General features: G+C 34.5%; 2 protein-coding genes and 1 non-coding gene across 3 annotated transcripts; all 3 read left to right on the top strand.

Annotated features, from left to right (window-relative positions):
- Positions 1-2,021: 2,021 nt before the first annotated feature.
- LOC112772371 (uncharacterized protein At4g22758) lies at positions 2,022-3,991 on the top strand. The gene is made up of 2 exons (XM_025817303.3): positions 2,022-3,156; positions 3,298-3,991. Exons 1-2 carry the CDS (start codon positions 2,763-2,765, stop codon positions 3,498-3,500), a joined length of 597 nt encoding a protein of 198 aa, XP_025673088.1. The 5' UTR covers positions 2,022-2,762; the 3' UTR covers positions 3,501-3,991.
- An 8,327-nt stretch (positions 3,992-12,318) lies between these two features.
- On the top strand, positions 12,319-14,927 carry LOC112771310 (histone deacetylase HDT1). Its single transcript, XM_025816008.3, has 10 exons — positions 12,319-12,550; positions 12,815-12,888; positions 12,981-13,195; positions 13,378-13,397; positions 13,490-13,534; positions 13,621-13,784; positions 14,009-14,083; positions 14,168-14,258; positions 14,472-14,595; positions 14,684-14,927. Exons 1-10 carry the CDS (start codon positions 12,538-12,540, stop codon positions 14,739-14,741), a joined length of 879 nt encoding a protein of 292 aa, XP_025671793.1. The 5' UTR covers positions 12,319-12,537; the 3' UTR covers positions 14,742-14,927.
- A 1,487-nt stretch (positions 14,928-16,414) lies between these two features.
- On the top strand, positions 16,415-16,497 carry TRNAL-UAA (transfer RNA leucine (anticodon UAA)). The gene has a single exon. It is a non-coding gene; the product is annotated as a tRNA-Leu (tRNA).
- The last annotated feature ends 373 nt before the right edge of the window (positions 16,498-16,870 follow it).

The raw sequence follows: 16,870 nt of genomic DNA, 5'->3' as shown, positions 1-16,870 counted from the left end.
GTACGGGGCAGACGACCTCCCCTTCAATGATCAGGATATCTACCCCACCCGTCTGGTATCCGACCTACCGAACATCATCAATTTTTTTATTTTTTTTATTTATATAACTACTGAATTACAATATTATTAAATCATGAGTTGTAATAAAATATTAAAAAAAAAGAGAGTAATATTTATTGTTTTTATATAATTATGTTTAAAATTTCAGGTTATCGTAATTCCTAAATGTATATGAAAAAGATAAAGTAATAGTTTCATCACTTTCATGCACAGAACAAAAACTATTAAATCAACATAATAACATAATAACAAAAGGAAAACCTAATACACTAATTAACTAAAAATAAAAGTAAAAAAAAAAAGTCTTCATCAAGTCTACTTTAATATGTGATGGCTTCAATTAATCAATTACAGCAGTGCCAAATAATTCCTATGGTTACTTTGGTGGGTTGATTGTACATGATGAAGGAATTGCAATTTTATTTGTTAGAAATGATGATCATTGTTTTGTATTTGAAAAATCCAAAAAATGTGAAAGAGAGTTCGAGGGAATAAGAAAGGTTGGTACGAAAAGAAATTAAATAAAAAAAATGTTAATCACCAGTAAGAAACATACATTTTTAATAAGATATGAAAAATTTTAACACATGTCAATTTTATATAGTTAACTAGGAAGACTCTGATCATTTCTCTTATCTTGAAAAGTGAAAACACATTCTTAAACTTCAGGATTATAAGAGAGTCATTAGGCATTTATATTTGTTCAAATAACTATATGAAACAAGAAAAATGTGTTACAAAATGAACATTCCCTTTAAACTGATTTTGGGTTCACCAAAGATCGAATACTTGACCTTTCGAATCCAAAGCTCTAATATCATGTCATGATATCACTCATCCCAAAAATTTCAGCTGATGATAAAAAGTAACATTAACAGTTATATATCTAATATTCTCTAATTCTTCATTGTACAGTTATATATCACTCATCCCAAAAATTTCAACTGATGATAAAAAGTAACATTAACAGTTATATATCTAATATTTCCTAATTCTTCATTGTACACATTGTACAAATATTTTATTAGCTCCTCATATTTTTCCTTAGTTTAATTGCTTAAATACAATGCCTCCTCTTTTCATCATTGGCCATTCATACACATGACTATGGAGGACTTAGATCGATTTTCCTCCCACCTTTTTTTATCTAACTTCTTTCCTTAAAATTCGAATAAGGCACACCACTAAATATGTAACTACATCTTGATATGAAATATGTACTCAATAGTGTTTTGGTTCACAAAAACATGACTTGTGAATGATTGAGGAGGCAGCAGTCGGTGGACCTTGACAAAAGAAGGGCATAGATAGGGATGTATTCATGTATACATCACTCAAACAAAAACATTACTGAATTTAGGTGGCAGGTGCTTATTAAGGGTTGAGAAAATTAAATCATTCTAAACGCGGTTGTCGTCTGGTCCGGTGTCACATTTGAATAATTTGTTGCTAGGTCTACTGTTTCCCACGTTTTAGGAAAAACCCTTCCCATATTATTAATTTATATTAATATTAATCTCACTCTATAAACATACATAAACTATAAGATGGAAACTCACCTATAGTCGACTTAAATTATTTTTAGATGGATGACACGTGTTACTATTTGATTTTAAAAAAATTAGTTTATTTTATATAAATAATTTAATTAAAAAACTAATTGATATAGCTATAATGTTAGATTTTTTATCGTTTTTATTTTAAAAATAAATTGACTAATTTAAATTGAAAAATTGTAGTTAATTGTTTACTATATACTTTTTTTTAACCAAAATTATAATTAAAATTATTAAAAAAATAAAATTATTTAGTATATTAGACCAACTCAATGTTAATAAAATTTTTTTATTTCTATTATAAAATATAAAAAAAATTAATTCTCAAAAGAAAAATCATGTTATTTTTTAAGATTTAAAATTTTTTTATTGTATTTTTTAGGATTTAAACCCATGGAGTTAAGTATTATTCATGTTAAATTGTTAGGCATGTAAAAACCGTGGAATGACAAGAAAACCAAACAACTAGGCCATGCTCGACGGACTCCGTTTCCGGCCGGCACGGCGACAGCCAAGTTGGCTCCACTCTCCACAACACTCCACGTCCAACTTCCTTCCGCAGTTTCTTAACGTCCTTAAACTGTTACTAATAATATGAATATATGATAATTGCCACACACGCGTCCACCCAAAATTAAACATGACCGGAAAACTCTCCCGTCCCAATCCAAATCCGCATTATGCGCCCCTCCACCAATACCGGTTTCACTAACCCTTAATCCCAGTCTCCCACCATAACCGGCTACATCCCGTTACTAACCACTTCTAACTAAACTAGCTCCTTTTCTTTCTTTTTAATTTATAATAATTATAATTATTCGGCATATAAATTGGGAGAGAGGGTGCTGCTTGGTTCTTCGTAACAACAATCATTCCCATTTAACATTTGGATCCGTTCGCTGCCCCGGCGTAATTACAATTGTACCCTTACATGTTATGATATCTCCGGGTCGGCGTGCACCACAGAGCCGAAGCTCTTCCATAGCTCTCGGCTTCCCATGCCTCAGATACGTTAGGTACCGCCGTCTGAGGTAATCCAATTATCCAAAAAAAAAAAAAAACACCACATAGCCCTCTCTTTTAATTTGTGTATATATATTTCCTTCTTCTTTCTTTGAGGGGCTGTGATTCGATACGGTAATCACCATGCCGAGTCACAAGAGCAACCGTAGTGGCCAGATCGACACTCACCGGAAGAATAGGTTGTCCAATAAATCCTCATCGTTCCACAGCCACAACGCCATGACTCAAGCCGCCGCCGAACTCCGCCGCCCGAGGACCTTGCCGGACCTAATTTCATACCGGAACGCTGCTGTGGTGTCACCGGAGGTTCCGCCGCGTCAACCGCCGAAGATTCTCCTCAAGGTGACGTTGCTAGGGAGCGTAGCGCCGGTTCAGCTCCTTATGAGGCCTGAATCCACCGTCGGCGATCTGATATCCGCTGCTGTCAGCCAGTTCGTGAGGGAAGGCCGACGTCCGGTCTTGCCGACCGATGAACCATCCGGCTTCAACCTTCATTACTCTCAGTTTAGCTTAGAAAGTGAGCCTCATCATCAATCTTATGATTTCCATGATTAATTATATTATAATCCTTAATTAATTAGTAGTATTAGGTTAATTTGATTGATTTATTGTACTTTGGTTGGAAATTGATTTCGGTGATTTTGGTTGTTTTATGAAGGTTTGAATAGGGAGGGCAAGCTGATAGAACTTGGATCTAGGAGCTTCTTTTTGTGTCCGAGAAAGGTGACTCAGGGTGGCGCTGCCGTGGAAGGAGGTGTGACGAAGACGTATGCGTCGTGCGCCGAGGAGGCCGGAAAAGTGAGGGAAGTTAACGGTGGTGGTGCCTTTGGTTGGTTCAAGCTCATGCATTTCATGCTGTGATAGACGATATATATATGATCCTATCCGCATGAAGACATGGAAACAAAATTATATATCTATATATGAATATATTCTTGGTTAGTTGCCGTTCGGATACTTTATTGTTTTGAAAATTGATCAATCCACCACCTTTTTTTTTTTTTTTTTTCAAGAATGAATGGCAGGTTAAAAGTATTATTAGTTGCATTTACAAATGTATATAGGTCGTTATTGAGTGAGTAGAGAGTTTGAGCTTAGGTCCTGACTATGCAAATCCAAAATAGAAAAATTGTATTAGTCTTGGCACGTTTGCATATGTGATTATTTTCGGGTATATCTCATATATGCATATTGTAAAGCAAATGTGACTAGATGGAATAGTTAGTATGATATATACTATTGTAATATGCAATCATACCAAGGAATTCGTAGTAATAATTGATGTATACTTGGAAAAAACAATATTGTAATAGTAAAATATCACATCACAGATCAAAGAGTGTTGAACTAAATAATTTGCTTAAACAGTAAGATCTTTTTCTTATCAACGACTTTATGAAAAACTTAAGAGCTTTACTAACCAATAGCATAATAGCTTCAGCAGTTGAGTACAAGAGGCTACACCATTCGGATAACTTAGCTTATCAAGTGGAAGTAATCAAATTATAACAATTTATTGAGAGAACAACATTTTTGGATTGAATAATAAAGATATTTCCGTGAAGTCATCAAAGACATGAACAATTAAGAAGTTTTGATAATTAATACATGGAACTAGATAGTAAAGACAAAGTTAAGAATAAACAGCACAGGTGCCCAAAACTAAGAGGTGGGTACTCTCATGAAGATATTATAATTATCTTCATGTGATGATTTTTTTTTTGACCCTTAGATGATAGATTGTAGGGTTAGATTTTAATATGTTATAAAAGTGTTGTTTTTATTTAAAGTGTGGCCAAATTAATAAATCACACTTTTATACAAAGCATCTTCATAAAAAGATGTTTTTTGCATCTTCATTTGAGTAGCTCCCAAACTAAGATATCCATGACAAAATATAGAACAGATACTCCCTTCATTTTTTTCAGCGTGTTAAAAGAATGGAGGATTTTGTTTTTTATAAGTTTAATAATTCCTGTAATGCATGAGATAAAATAAAATTTATAATTTGATAAATTAAAATTATTGTATTAATTATATAAATTATAACTTTTTAAATATAAGAAATAATATATAGAATAGATATATAACTAGGGATGTATATGGACGGAAGATGCGTCCCTATTTTCCGTCTCTATCCTTGATTTTTGTTGTCGGTCTTATTTTTTGCGGGACCTATTTTCTATTATCTTATTTTTTGCGGGACCCATTTTTTATTTCTCTTAATAGTTCTGACTAATTAATTTTTAGACGAGTAGAATTGTAATAAAATTTTATACAAAAACATTTGACGTGCTATGGGGACGTGACGGTGAGGCAGAAGCAAAACATAAAGTGGATGAGGTGGGGGACGCGACAATGAAAGCAGAAAACAGCGCGGTGATAGTGCGGTAAAAAGGGAAAACGCGATACCGATAACTGCATAGAGATTGGATGGAATATAGACGATACTAAAAATTTCTAAATTGAAGAAGGATTATACAAATGAACGAAGATTAGAAATTTAAAATATATATATATATATATATATATATATATATATATATATATATATCATGTGAAATGATTAAAAAATATATATGAGATATAAATTAGGGCAATTTACCCAAATAAATAAAGTAGGTGAAATCTTTACTCAAATACACAAAACAGAAACATATTATGTGCATGTGCAATTTCCATTTTCTATGTAATCCGTGAGAAGCAACTACGGTTTCTAACTTCTACGTAAACCGTGGCTGCCAGTGACGGATTATGAATGGTTTGTGTTGTGTGTAAACTGTGGCAAGTGGCAACGGATTATGAAGGGAAGAATGAAGGCATAAACCGTGGCAGGCTCCCACGGTTTATGAAGATGGTGCAGTAAACGTAAACCTCTCTAGCCTTCCACGGTTTATGTGTTAGGGACTATAAATACATAATCCGCTGAAGCTCTTCACGGATCATTTGTGTCACAAACAAAATTTTGAAGGTTGTTGGTTTCAGAGAATTTGGGGAAAGCTTTGAAGGTTTCAAAGAGGTTTGGGTGATGGGACCATGGAGGATGAGGATCGCTTGTACGGATTAAATGGCGTTGCTCACGTGGCTGGATACATCGACGAAGAGGTTAGTTATTATTATTATTATTATTATTATTATTATTATTATTATTATTTATATAAATATTGATATTATTATGGTTGTTGTTAGTAAAAATATTTTATTATTTTTATTTTTATTGTTATTCTTATTAATATTATTTATATAAATATTGATATTATTATGGTTATTGATAGTAAAAATATTTTATTACTTTTATTTTTATTGTTATTATGAGTGCATAGTATTAGTAGTTTCATTGCTAATATTATTATTGTTGTTACCTTTATGACAATAGTAGTTATTATTGTTACTCTTATTTTTTGTTAGTGTTGGGAGCGTTTAGTATTATAATTACTGTTATTGTTAGTAGAGTTATTCTTGTTGGTGTTGTTATTGTTCCATTTTGCTTCGTGATTGTTATTGTTATAACAAGAGAATCAACAAAATCAATGTGAGGATTCTAGTAATTTTTTATAAATTATGTTTGATGTTATTAGTAATGGTCGTATGTTGAGGGATTTTGTTACCCACATTTTGCAGCCTACTAAGGTTATTAGCGACGTTAGGAGACAACAGAATATGCCCTTACACGACCGGATTATACCCTATCTGGAGACCGCGTGCTTGTATCATTTGGCTAGGCTGAACAATGAGTGGTTCTGGGTTGATGAGCCTCTCCTTAGTGCATTTATTGAGCGGTGGCGTCCTGAGACCCACACCTTCCATATGCCCTTTGGTGATGAGTGCACTATTACTTTGCAAGATGTGGCATATTAGCTGGGTTTGTCGATCGATGGTGAGCCTGTTAGTGGGTGCCTGATTGAGTTTGAGAATCTGATGGAGCACGGTAGACCAGCATGGGTGTGGTTCCGCAAGTTGTTCGGGGAGTTACCTTCGCAAAGTAAAGTAAAGCAGATGACAGTGTGCTACACATAGTTCCATGAGAGGTTCCGGGTTCTCGCAGCAGATGCTAGCGATGAGACCGTGCGTATATACGCTCGTGCCTATATTCTGATGCTGTTGTCCTCTCAGCTGTTTGCGGACAAGAATGCAAACCGGGTCCACCTTCGCTGGTTGCCTTATTTGGCATCGTTGGACGACTTGGGCAGATATAGCTGGGGCTCGGCTGCACTGGCCTGGTTGTATAGATGTCTTTGTCGTGGGACAAACAGAAACGTTGTTAACTTGGTCGGGCATTGTTGATTGTACCCCTAGCATCCAACGTGGCAACTCCACGTACGACTCTTCCCAATCTCCATATATTTGTGCCACTACCTTCTGCTTGGCCATCCAAACCTTCCTGTAACTAGGCCTGAAATCGTAATCGGCTTCTGTAGCTTGTTGCAATACCTTTACCGTAACCGCAGCATCTGCCCTAACCAATGGAAGAATCTTCGCACAGATAACGTGGTAATCCAGCTGACGATGATCACTGGAAATAGAGGTTGCCAAGTATGTGTGTGGCCCGTTGTACCTCCTAACCTCCCAAGTGCCCTTTCGTGCAAGCAGCGCTACGCGAATCAACCAAGTACAACCCTTGCCGAATTCCTTACATTTTCCATGATACTTCAGATGATCTGATTTGATCACTCTGTACTCAACACCTCGCCGGATGCTATAGTCCTTCACACTCAACACAGCCTCATCTTTATTCTGGAATGATTGCCCAATCTGAAATTCTGTAGAAGAGCCCCCGACTGTGTTACCACCGTCCTCCTGTTGGCCCAGAGCCTCAAAGTTTAGTGTGGAGAAGTGTAGAGGGTACTGTTGAGAAGCAGAACTTGAAGGCCGATGCTGCACATGTGGATTGGCACCTGTGTCATCGTCGCTGTCCCCTATGATATCAACAGGCTCCTGGTCAGAGTCATCGTCACACATTGCATTCTCTACTCGATCAGGTTCACCATCCCCTTCCCCATCCCCTTCCATATAAGGTAACAGGCCACCACCGGTGCCCACAACGTAAGCCTGCTCAAAGACTCCTGCATTCTCCAAAAGTACAGAACCAACAACCTCCGTTCGGTCTAAATCAGCCGCGAATGAAGGGGATGCTACTGGCGGAAGATACGGTCTGATCGCAGGCATCGAACTAGACGCACCTCCCGCGGCAGTCGAGCTAGGAACTGGAGTGGATGCCCCAGAACTATCGACACTGACCTCCAACTTCGCGAACAACTCGTGGATTCTGATCTCCGGAAAACTCCTTACACAATGGAACAAAACCCTAATATCTTCATCAGTCGCTAGCACAAAGGTATCATACTTAACACCGGTCGAGACAACTGCGATGGGAATCTTGTAGAATAGTTTCTTCACCCACTTGCTACCAAACACGCCAAGCTTCTGCAAGATGCTGTTTTTCAAATCTGACAAAGTGCTTGACGAACTGATGAAAACACTCAGTGGTCCTCTGTCAGTGAACTTCACCCCATAGGTTTTGCTTTTTTTAATTTTCCCAGAGCAATGCACTAAGGCAAGAAAACTCTCTTCCTCACTTGACATTGGGAGAATGATCTCTTATGGAGATTGAATCTCACCCTCATATATATAGAGTTTCTATCATTGTAAACCGTGGGAACCTACAGAGTTTTATGGCCATAATTAATCCTTCATAAACCGTTGTAGCCCACAACGGTTTATCACCATCTCGCCATCTTCATAAACCGTGGGAGCCTGCCACGGTTTATGCCTTCATTCTTCCCTTCATAATCTGTTGCCACTTGCCACGGTTTACACACAACACAAACCATTCATAATCCGTCCCTGGCAGCCACACGATTTACGTAGAAGTTAGAAATCGTGGTTGCTTCCCACGGATTAATAGAAAATGGAAATTGCACATGCACGTAACATGTTTCTGTTTTGTGTATTTGAGTAAAGATTTCACCTACTTTATTTATTTGGGTAAATTGCCCTATAAATTAATAAAGACATTTAAATAAATTTATGAATTTTGAAATTAGCGAGTGAAATTTTTTCTTGAATTCCCGCACTTACCTAAAAAACATTTTGCTCCCGGTCCTGTCTCTGAAAAATTTTTTCCACAGCTGGATTTTTGTTTGGAATGCGAAAATCTCTATGCCTCAAAAAGTTTCACCATTCTTATATGAATTTGGATTTTTTAAATTTTAAATTTGTACTTTAGAGGATAAAGTATGATCTTCTATCCTTAAATGATTTTTCTCTCATAATTATTTTTGGTCCCACCTATAAAATAAATAGTGAGAGATCACATTTTATTCTCTAAAGTAAAATTCAAATTTTAGAGAATCCAAATCCTTCCTATATATAATCACTTGACCAATAGAAAACTACAATAGCGCCGTGCTACGATAAATTTATTATTTGTAACCTATTGTTAAAAATAATGATTCGATGCTTATTCTTTTTTGGGCAAGTAGGGATTGAAAAAAAAAATTTTTTTTTCTTACAAAATCGTCCTTAAAGTTTAACTTGATTTTAAAATCGTCTTTTTGGACCAAAATATCCTTCCCCTTCTTCTCTAAAATCCTCATTTTCTATTATTCCTTTTCTTTTTCTCCATCTCATAAGCAGAACCAGATAAACAAGGCAATACACATTGGGGACAAAAAAAAAAAAAACAGAAGACAACAAAGCAAAATCTTGCCTTCATCTTCAACAAAAGAAACAGAAGCAATCAGAAGCATCAACAACAACAATGAAATAAAAAGGAATAAACAGAAATAACCAGAAGCATCAATACGGCAATGCGGTGGTGGCGGGCTGCAAATCGCAACGAGAAGGTGATAAGAACAGCTTTGCGGTGGTCGGCGGCTACAAATCACGAGGGAGACACTGCGGCGGTGCAAATCGCGAGGAATGACAGCACTCTTGAGGGCTAGCGGCGGATTCCTTTCCCCACCTTTCCTTCTCCCTCTTCTTTCCTGAACAACCCCCCTCCACGTGATTTCCCTTCCCCTTTTCCTTTAACTCGTTTTTTTTTTTTTTTATATATTTGTTTAGTTAGGAATAATTTGGTAATAAAAAAAAATTTAGTAAAAATGATAATTTTAAAATTAAGTTAAATATTAGGGACGATTTTGTAAGTAAAAAAAAGATTAAAAACGAAAAAATATTTTTAACCCCCTACATTCCGACCAAAATCGTACTTAACCCTTCTTATAGTTTGGACTTTGAAGCAAAATTAGTCAAATTTAAAATTATTATTTCAATAAAGATTTTTGTTCCGAAATTGTTAATTGAACTGCATATGCAGATTGGACATCAGGGGATGATGATCCCAGAAAATCAACAGATAGGTTATTGGATGGTAATTATCTAAATTATCTTTTTTATTGTGTTAATAATTTCAGCATGATAGAGAATTATTTTTTATTTTTTGCATGGATGTAGAGTTCCTAACTTACTCACCAAGTAAGAATAGGTTATGGGTCAAAAACCCGGAAGAGAGCCCGTATGATTGTGAGTGACCTGTTCTACCTATTGGATCAATTTAGATTGGTTTGTTGTTGGGCTTCTCAAATTATTGGGCTAGAAATATTTATTATTTTTAAATAATCTACTTTTTATTTCATTATTTGTTTTACTCCTAATTTTTAAATATTACAAACTTATCAATACCACACTTACAGTCTTACAAACAACATTAAAGATTTTATCTACTATTTTACATCAGTTAAATTTTAAATCCGAAAACACTCATTACAAGATATAAGAAGATGACCACTAAATCAAGACATTGCGAGTCTCATCCACTTTTTGTTTAGTAATCTAAAAAAATATACAGTATCAACTTAAATAATTGAACACAACTTTAACAACAATCATATTTTTATATGTTGCCTTTATTTAAAATAAAAAAGAATAAAATCAACTATACACAAGTAATTTTAAGTAAGACTTTCATAATATGCAACTAAAACAATAGTTCAACTTCTTGTCATCAAATATTACTATGATGTGTATAATTTATCTCAAGTAAACATCAATATAATTTAAATTTTCCAAAAATCAACTTATCATAACTATTTGATGTCTTTTAAAAATATATATGCACCTCAAACAACAACAATCAGTCAATCCGTTTTTTTTTTTTAACGTGTCAAACGAATGGATGCTTTTTTTTTTTTAATTTAAATTTCGGGAACTTATTAGTTATTATGGGGTTTTTTTTTCTTTTTGTCTTTATTAACTAATATTAAACCATAATACACTTTTAGGGTGCATTCAACCGAGACTTCAAAAGCACGTATATCAATAATTTATTGTATGATTTTATCTATATCATTAGTCCAATCCTTCGTAATTTATAGGAATTACCCATAATAACATTAAACTAATTTGACCCAAAAAAAAACATTAAACTAATTCAATATTTCACCATCACAACCTCTACATTTGTCTGCTTGTCAAGTGATTTGGTACCAAAAAAAGAAGTTCAAGCGATCCAAATATTGAAATATTTTGATAACATTTTACCCTTAATCTCGTACGTATCTCAACCTTGAGGTGAAAATAAATTAATTGTTAATATTATAAAGAACAAAAATACTATGTGTATCAGTGTATGTATACCATACGTTGCAACTAGGGGTGCACATGGGTCGGGTGAAGCCGGGTTTGATGTGACCCAGATCCGGTCCGAAATATACACCGGGTCTATTTATTAGACCCGAACCTGGCCCTAGACCCGATGAAACCAATACACTTTCGGGCCACAATTATACCGGGTGAAAATCGGGTGAAAACCGGGCCGTTAACATTACATTACGTTGATACCTTCTTGTAAGCTAGCATGTAAAAATATCCAAATTTTCAAGACTCTAACCATTATTTAACATAGTAAAATTCACTTAGAAAAATATAACAAGAACCAACCCTTCTTCAAAATTAAAGCATAACCACAATCAATACTAAAGTATAACCACAATCAATACTAATATTGTCTAATAATACCAAATATTTAAATCCATACAAATAACACAATATTATGCATTCTAAACATAAAACATTAACTTTATAGTCTTATAATGACTAATAACACAAAATATTAAGATTTACAATACTTAAATTTCACATAAGAATAGTCATGATCCATCACTAATAACACAATTATTAATTGTGTATGATGACCGGGCCACCGGACCGACTTCGGGTGACCCGAGCTATGGCCCGGACCCGACCCGAAATAATGACCGGGTCTATTTTTGAGACCCTTACCCGACCCTAAACCCGATGAAATCACACCAAATTAGCCCCAAAAGTGTTCGGGACCGGGCCGGACCTTCGGGCCGGGCCGGGTCCCCTAGTTGCAACAACTCTAGATGAACAAAGAAGACTATGACATTTGATAGCTCTTTGCCAATTTTTTTTTTTTTTTTTTTTGGTCAAGACAATTTTTCTATTTATATTCTTTGCCAAGTTTTCTATTTATATTCTCTGTTGATCAAGTTTTTTTTTATTGGGTCTGGACTCTGGAGTAGGCAGAATCTTAAAGCTTCCGATCGTTATTTTAAGATATAGTAGGCCCAAAATGGCCATATTTGCAAACTATCACAAACGTAGAATAGGCCCAAAAAAACTGTACCAAAAAAGAAACCAGAAACAAGAAACAAGAAAAAACGAATTGAGAGGGGAGAACCAGAGAAGATTGAAATTCGATCAAAAATCAGAAAAACCCTAGTATACTCAAAACCTTGCCATATATATAGTCACAAAACCCTTCGAGCCTTCTTTCTCTTTCGGTAGTAGAAGTAGTCATTTTCTCCCAGCTCCGTCTCTTTCTCTCTCACTTTTGCTCCTAAAACCCTAGCGATTCTTCATCTCTCTTCATTCAATGGAGTTTTGGGGTAACATACTCTGTTCTTCTCACATATAATTTCCCTCACTAGAAATGATTTCTGAATGCTAGTTATCATTCGTTATTTTTAGCTGAAAATAATCTGATTTTAAGTGTTGCTTTTTCCTTTATATGGCGTACATATATTTCTGTTTCTATAGCTTTTATTGTGTTGAACTTTATGCAATTTGTGAGAATGCTTGTGTTAGGGTTTCTTGATTGGACCGTGGTATGATTATTTGTTAGCTTTCTTTTTTTTTTTTTTTAAATTCAGGTGCTGAGGTTAAGGTTGGTGAGATTGTTAAAGTAGACAACAAGGAATCAGATGTCTGCATACACCTTTCTCAGGTTAGGGTTCTGATTGCTTGGTTCGGTTTTTCTACGTTTGTTATGTATTTGGAAAAAGGCTTATGATCGGTTTATTGTGGTTTTCTCTGTAGGTTGCTCTTGGTGAGTCCAAGAAGGACAAACCCAGTGAGCCTGTGGTTGTTTATTTGAAAGTTGGAGAACAGAAATTTGTTGTGGGAACTCTTAACAAGGAGAAGTTTCCTCAAATTGCTCTTGATTTGGTTGTTGAGAAGGAGTTTGAGCTTTCCCACACTTCCAAGAACGCCAGTGTCCACTTTTGTGGATACAAGACATCTGTCGCTGATGAATATCCTTTATGCTCCTAAATTATTATATTTGAAATTGCTGGTCTTTTTTACCCTTAATGTTTTACACAACTTTGAATGCGTGTATCTATTTACTAGAATCTAAACATGCAACCTTAGTTTCCGTATATTTTTGCTCAATCTTTTATTTTTCCTTAACTTATGATTTGTTTCCTTCTAGCACTGAGGAGGATGATTTTTCAGGTTAGGTTCAAACTGTCACTTAAACTTATCGCATGTAACATTTGAATTGGACTGGCTGCTGAAATTTGTTGTATTTTGTCTGACTTGTGCAGACGATAGTAGCGATGAGGATCATCCATTGCCAGTTGCACAAAATGGTATATTCTTCCTCTCAATCTGCCAAATATTTTTCTGTTTATTAATGTTACATGGATAATTAATGAATTTATAATACTTGTTCTAGGAAAAACTGAAGTAAAAGTTGAGGAAGTAAAGGTTTCTCAATCTAAAAAATCTGATGCTCAGGCTGGTGCATCAAAACAAGTGAAGGTAGTTGAACCAAAGAAAACAGAGGATTCAGACGATGAATCTGATGAGGATGATGAAATGGACAGTTCAGATGAAGAGGTATTTAGGATTGTTTAAAATAATCATAAGATGCACATTCTGTAATCCGTTATTTTTTCGTGAACTGCTATTAATCACTATCATGTTAATTTTGTTCTCCTTTTGAGAGTATTTTTACATATAGGTAAAACATTATTATTCACCTTGAATGAATAGATGGTCCTTTTTTTATTTCCTTGGTTTTAATATTGTCATTGTAACAATTATGCCATTGGTTGTTCTAGATGGAGGATGGCGAGAGTGATGAGGAGGGTGAAAGTGATGATGATGATGATGAGGAAGATACCCCACCCAAGAAGGTAATCATATATTCCGTATTCTTTGTATAATTTGCGTCCTTGTAATAACTCGATCACGAAATGAGAATTTTTTTTAATTTGAAGGTGGACCAAGGAAAGAAGAGGCCAAATGAATCTGCGACAAAAACTCCTATTTCTAACAAGAAAGCAAAAAATGCTACCCCTGAAAAGACCGGTGAGACTTGTATATATAATATTGATTGATATTTGTTGGATAATTGGTTTATTTATAAAATGTTTCCTAGTGTGTTTGCAATGCATAGTTTGGTGTTTTGAGTTGCCCAATTGGAATTTGCTTAGGATTGTAGTTTGTTCTTTAGTCGTACGTTTTCCGTATTATATTCTGAATTTCTGATAAAACAAAAATGTTCCTTAAATTTTGATGTAGATGCTAAGAAAGGTGGCCATACAGCAACTCCTCACCCAGCAAAGAAGGGTGGAAAGACTCCAAACAGTGATGGCAAGGACACTCCCAAATCTGGTGGACAATTCCTCTGCAAAAGTTGCAACAAGTATGTTCTCTTAACCCTTGCAATAATTTGAAATTGTAGTTTTGTTTAAAGGAGTAAATTGTTAATTGGTTTTCATTGTTTTATCCAGGAATTTCAATTCTGAAACTGGTCTCCAGCAACATAGCAAGGCTAAGCATGGTCAGTGATATTGGATTTTAAGCTGATTCATTTGGTATTTTTGCCGGATATATTAGAGTTTCGTAATGTAAGAACTTTAGGTATCGTTGGTCACATTTTGACCTAGTAAGTTATTATGGGGTTCGCATGTTTGAAAGTTTTGTTCTGACATTGCTGGGCGTCGCAATTAATTTCTTTAGTGGTTTTCTGCTTCATATTATGATTTCTTTTTCTATATTTTATGCCAATATGATTAAACATTCTTGCTTAACGTAGGCACGTTATCGATGATGGGAAAAAATTATCTTGTAATATTTCTTGATTTCATAATTAAATGAAGGATTTAACTAAAATATGCTAACAATATAATGTATAATAATGAAAAACATTTTGAATTTTCAATATATTCAATACGTTTTAAATGTGTATAAATACTTATTGGATAACTTTATGTTGAAGTTTTGTTGTGGAGAATGGAGAGGAGTGTATAATTTATCTGAAACTAATAAAAATTGAATGACAGGTACTCTTAGTTATTTAATTATCTACGAGAGAATCTTTATTTTTTCACTATTTTTTTTTACCGTAGTGTGCATCATATTTATTGTCAGAGCTTTAGTCGTATATATATACACATATATATATATATATATTAAAATTTGATCTTTGGATCCATATTAGTAAGACCTTAAAATGAACTCAGCTGAACCCAACGTACGATTCAGCTTCTGTAATTTGATATGTAATTGCTCAGTACCAAATAATGAGTAATGTAAATCTGCAGCAGAAATGTGTAAACGACGATTTCAACTGTTAGATAATGAGTTGCTTATCATTGTACTAAGTTTACCCTAATAAATTAAATTTATATAACGATTTATTTTGGGGTATTCATTTATATAACTAATTTAATTTTTAATGTTTCGTTTCTTTGTTTTTTGGTATCAAATGTTTCGTTCCTATATTCTTTTTGAGTTTACAAATGAGGGCTTTCAAACCCAATACACTAATAGAAAAATAACACTATTTTCTCCCCACGGGGTACTGGCATAACACAATGGACTCGTATGCAATCACGAATTTGTTTATATATTTTAATTCTAATTCAAACTGATCGCCTAAAAAGAAACTTTAATCATCATGTGGATCAAATTTTACCATTGTTTACCTTGCATATCTAGTTTTCTGGTTTCAAATTAGTTAGGCCAATTTTTATTTAATCTTGCAAATATAATTGGGGCTGTGAAAGGTCATAACAACTACTACTACTACTATTGACTCTTTTTACTAGTAAATTTGGATTACAACAGTTATGAGCAAAATAACCAGGAAAAAAAAAACTTAAATGAGCAATGAGCAAGGCGCAATGCTTAAACACAAATGGAATAGGGCGTTATCAAATTAAGTAGACCACCGCCAACTAAAAGGGAACAAATTTATTACATTGTTTCTTGCTATTAAAACGTTCGATCAGGAGTTAAAACAAATAACCAAATTAAATTAAACCACACATGAATGAGATATAACTAACTAACTAATGGGCTAACCGTCTATGAAATGTTCTATCGAGTTTATTGCGGACATTGAGGCTTTTGATTTCACCGTGGCTTGTGGTGTGGGTAGGCTGTAGAGAATGAGAGATATTTTATGTTTTTGGTAAGATATTGTATTTATAAAAAAGTAGAAATAAATTGACCAGCAAGCTGGTTTGCCCGAGAGGTTAAGGGGGAAGACTTAAGATCTTCTGCACATAAGTGCGCGTGGGTTCGAACCCCACAGCCAGCATTTTATAGTTTTTTAAAGTCAAAGTGTGTTTGCTTTGTCAATTCTGCTCATCAAACCATTTTCCTCTCCCTCTACATTTTCTTTTTATTTTCCCCTATGCATGTTTGATATGTTATGGGAGCCTAACTTATATAAAAAAATTTGTAAATTCATTTGAAGAATACATATCTTATTAGTGCAATTTTTCACCATGTGCAATTATATCTGTCCACCATATAGACTTTAAAGTCATATATACCTGAAAAATGAAACAATATTATATTTTGTGCGTAGGACATTGAAGGGGTGTTTATTAGTTTATAGCAATACCCACAATTGCAATGTGCTATCGCTCTCTTTCGTTCTAACCAATTCATATGATAAGCACACCACA

The sequence above is a fragment of the Arachis hypogaea genome, chromosome 18 (genome assembly GCF_003086295.3).
Source record: "Arachis hypogaea cultivar Tifrunner chromosome 18, arahy.Tifrunner.gnm2.J5K5, whole genome shotgun sequence".
Classification (NCBI taxonomy): Eukaryota; Viridiplantae; Streptophyta; class Magnoliopsida; order Fabales; family Fabaceae; genus Arachis; species Arachis hypogaea.
This window is presented reverse-complemented; position numbering and strand designations above follow the sequence as displayed.

Excerpts from the sequence above, each read along its gene's own strand:
- LOC112771310 (XM_025816008.3), top strand. Across the intron at positions 12,889-12,980 it reads TCTGCATACACCTTTCTCAG|GTTGCTCTTGGTGAGTCCAA; the intron begins GTTAGGGTTCTG and ends TTTTCTCTGTAG. Across the intron at positions 14,084-14,167 it reads AAGATACCCCACCCAAGAAG|GTGGACCAAGGAAAGAAGAG; the intron begins GTAATCATATAT and ends TTTAATTTGAAG.
- LOC112772371 (XM_025817303.3), top strand. The coding sequence starts at position 2,763 with ATGCCGAGTCACAAGAGCAACCGTAGTGGCCAGATCGACACTCACCGG. Across the intron at positions 3,157-3,297 it reads CTCTCAGTTTAGCTTAGAAA|GTTTGAATAGGGAGGGCAAG; the intron begins GTGAGCCTCATC and ends TGTTTTATGAAG.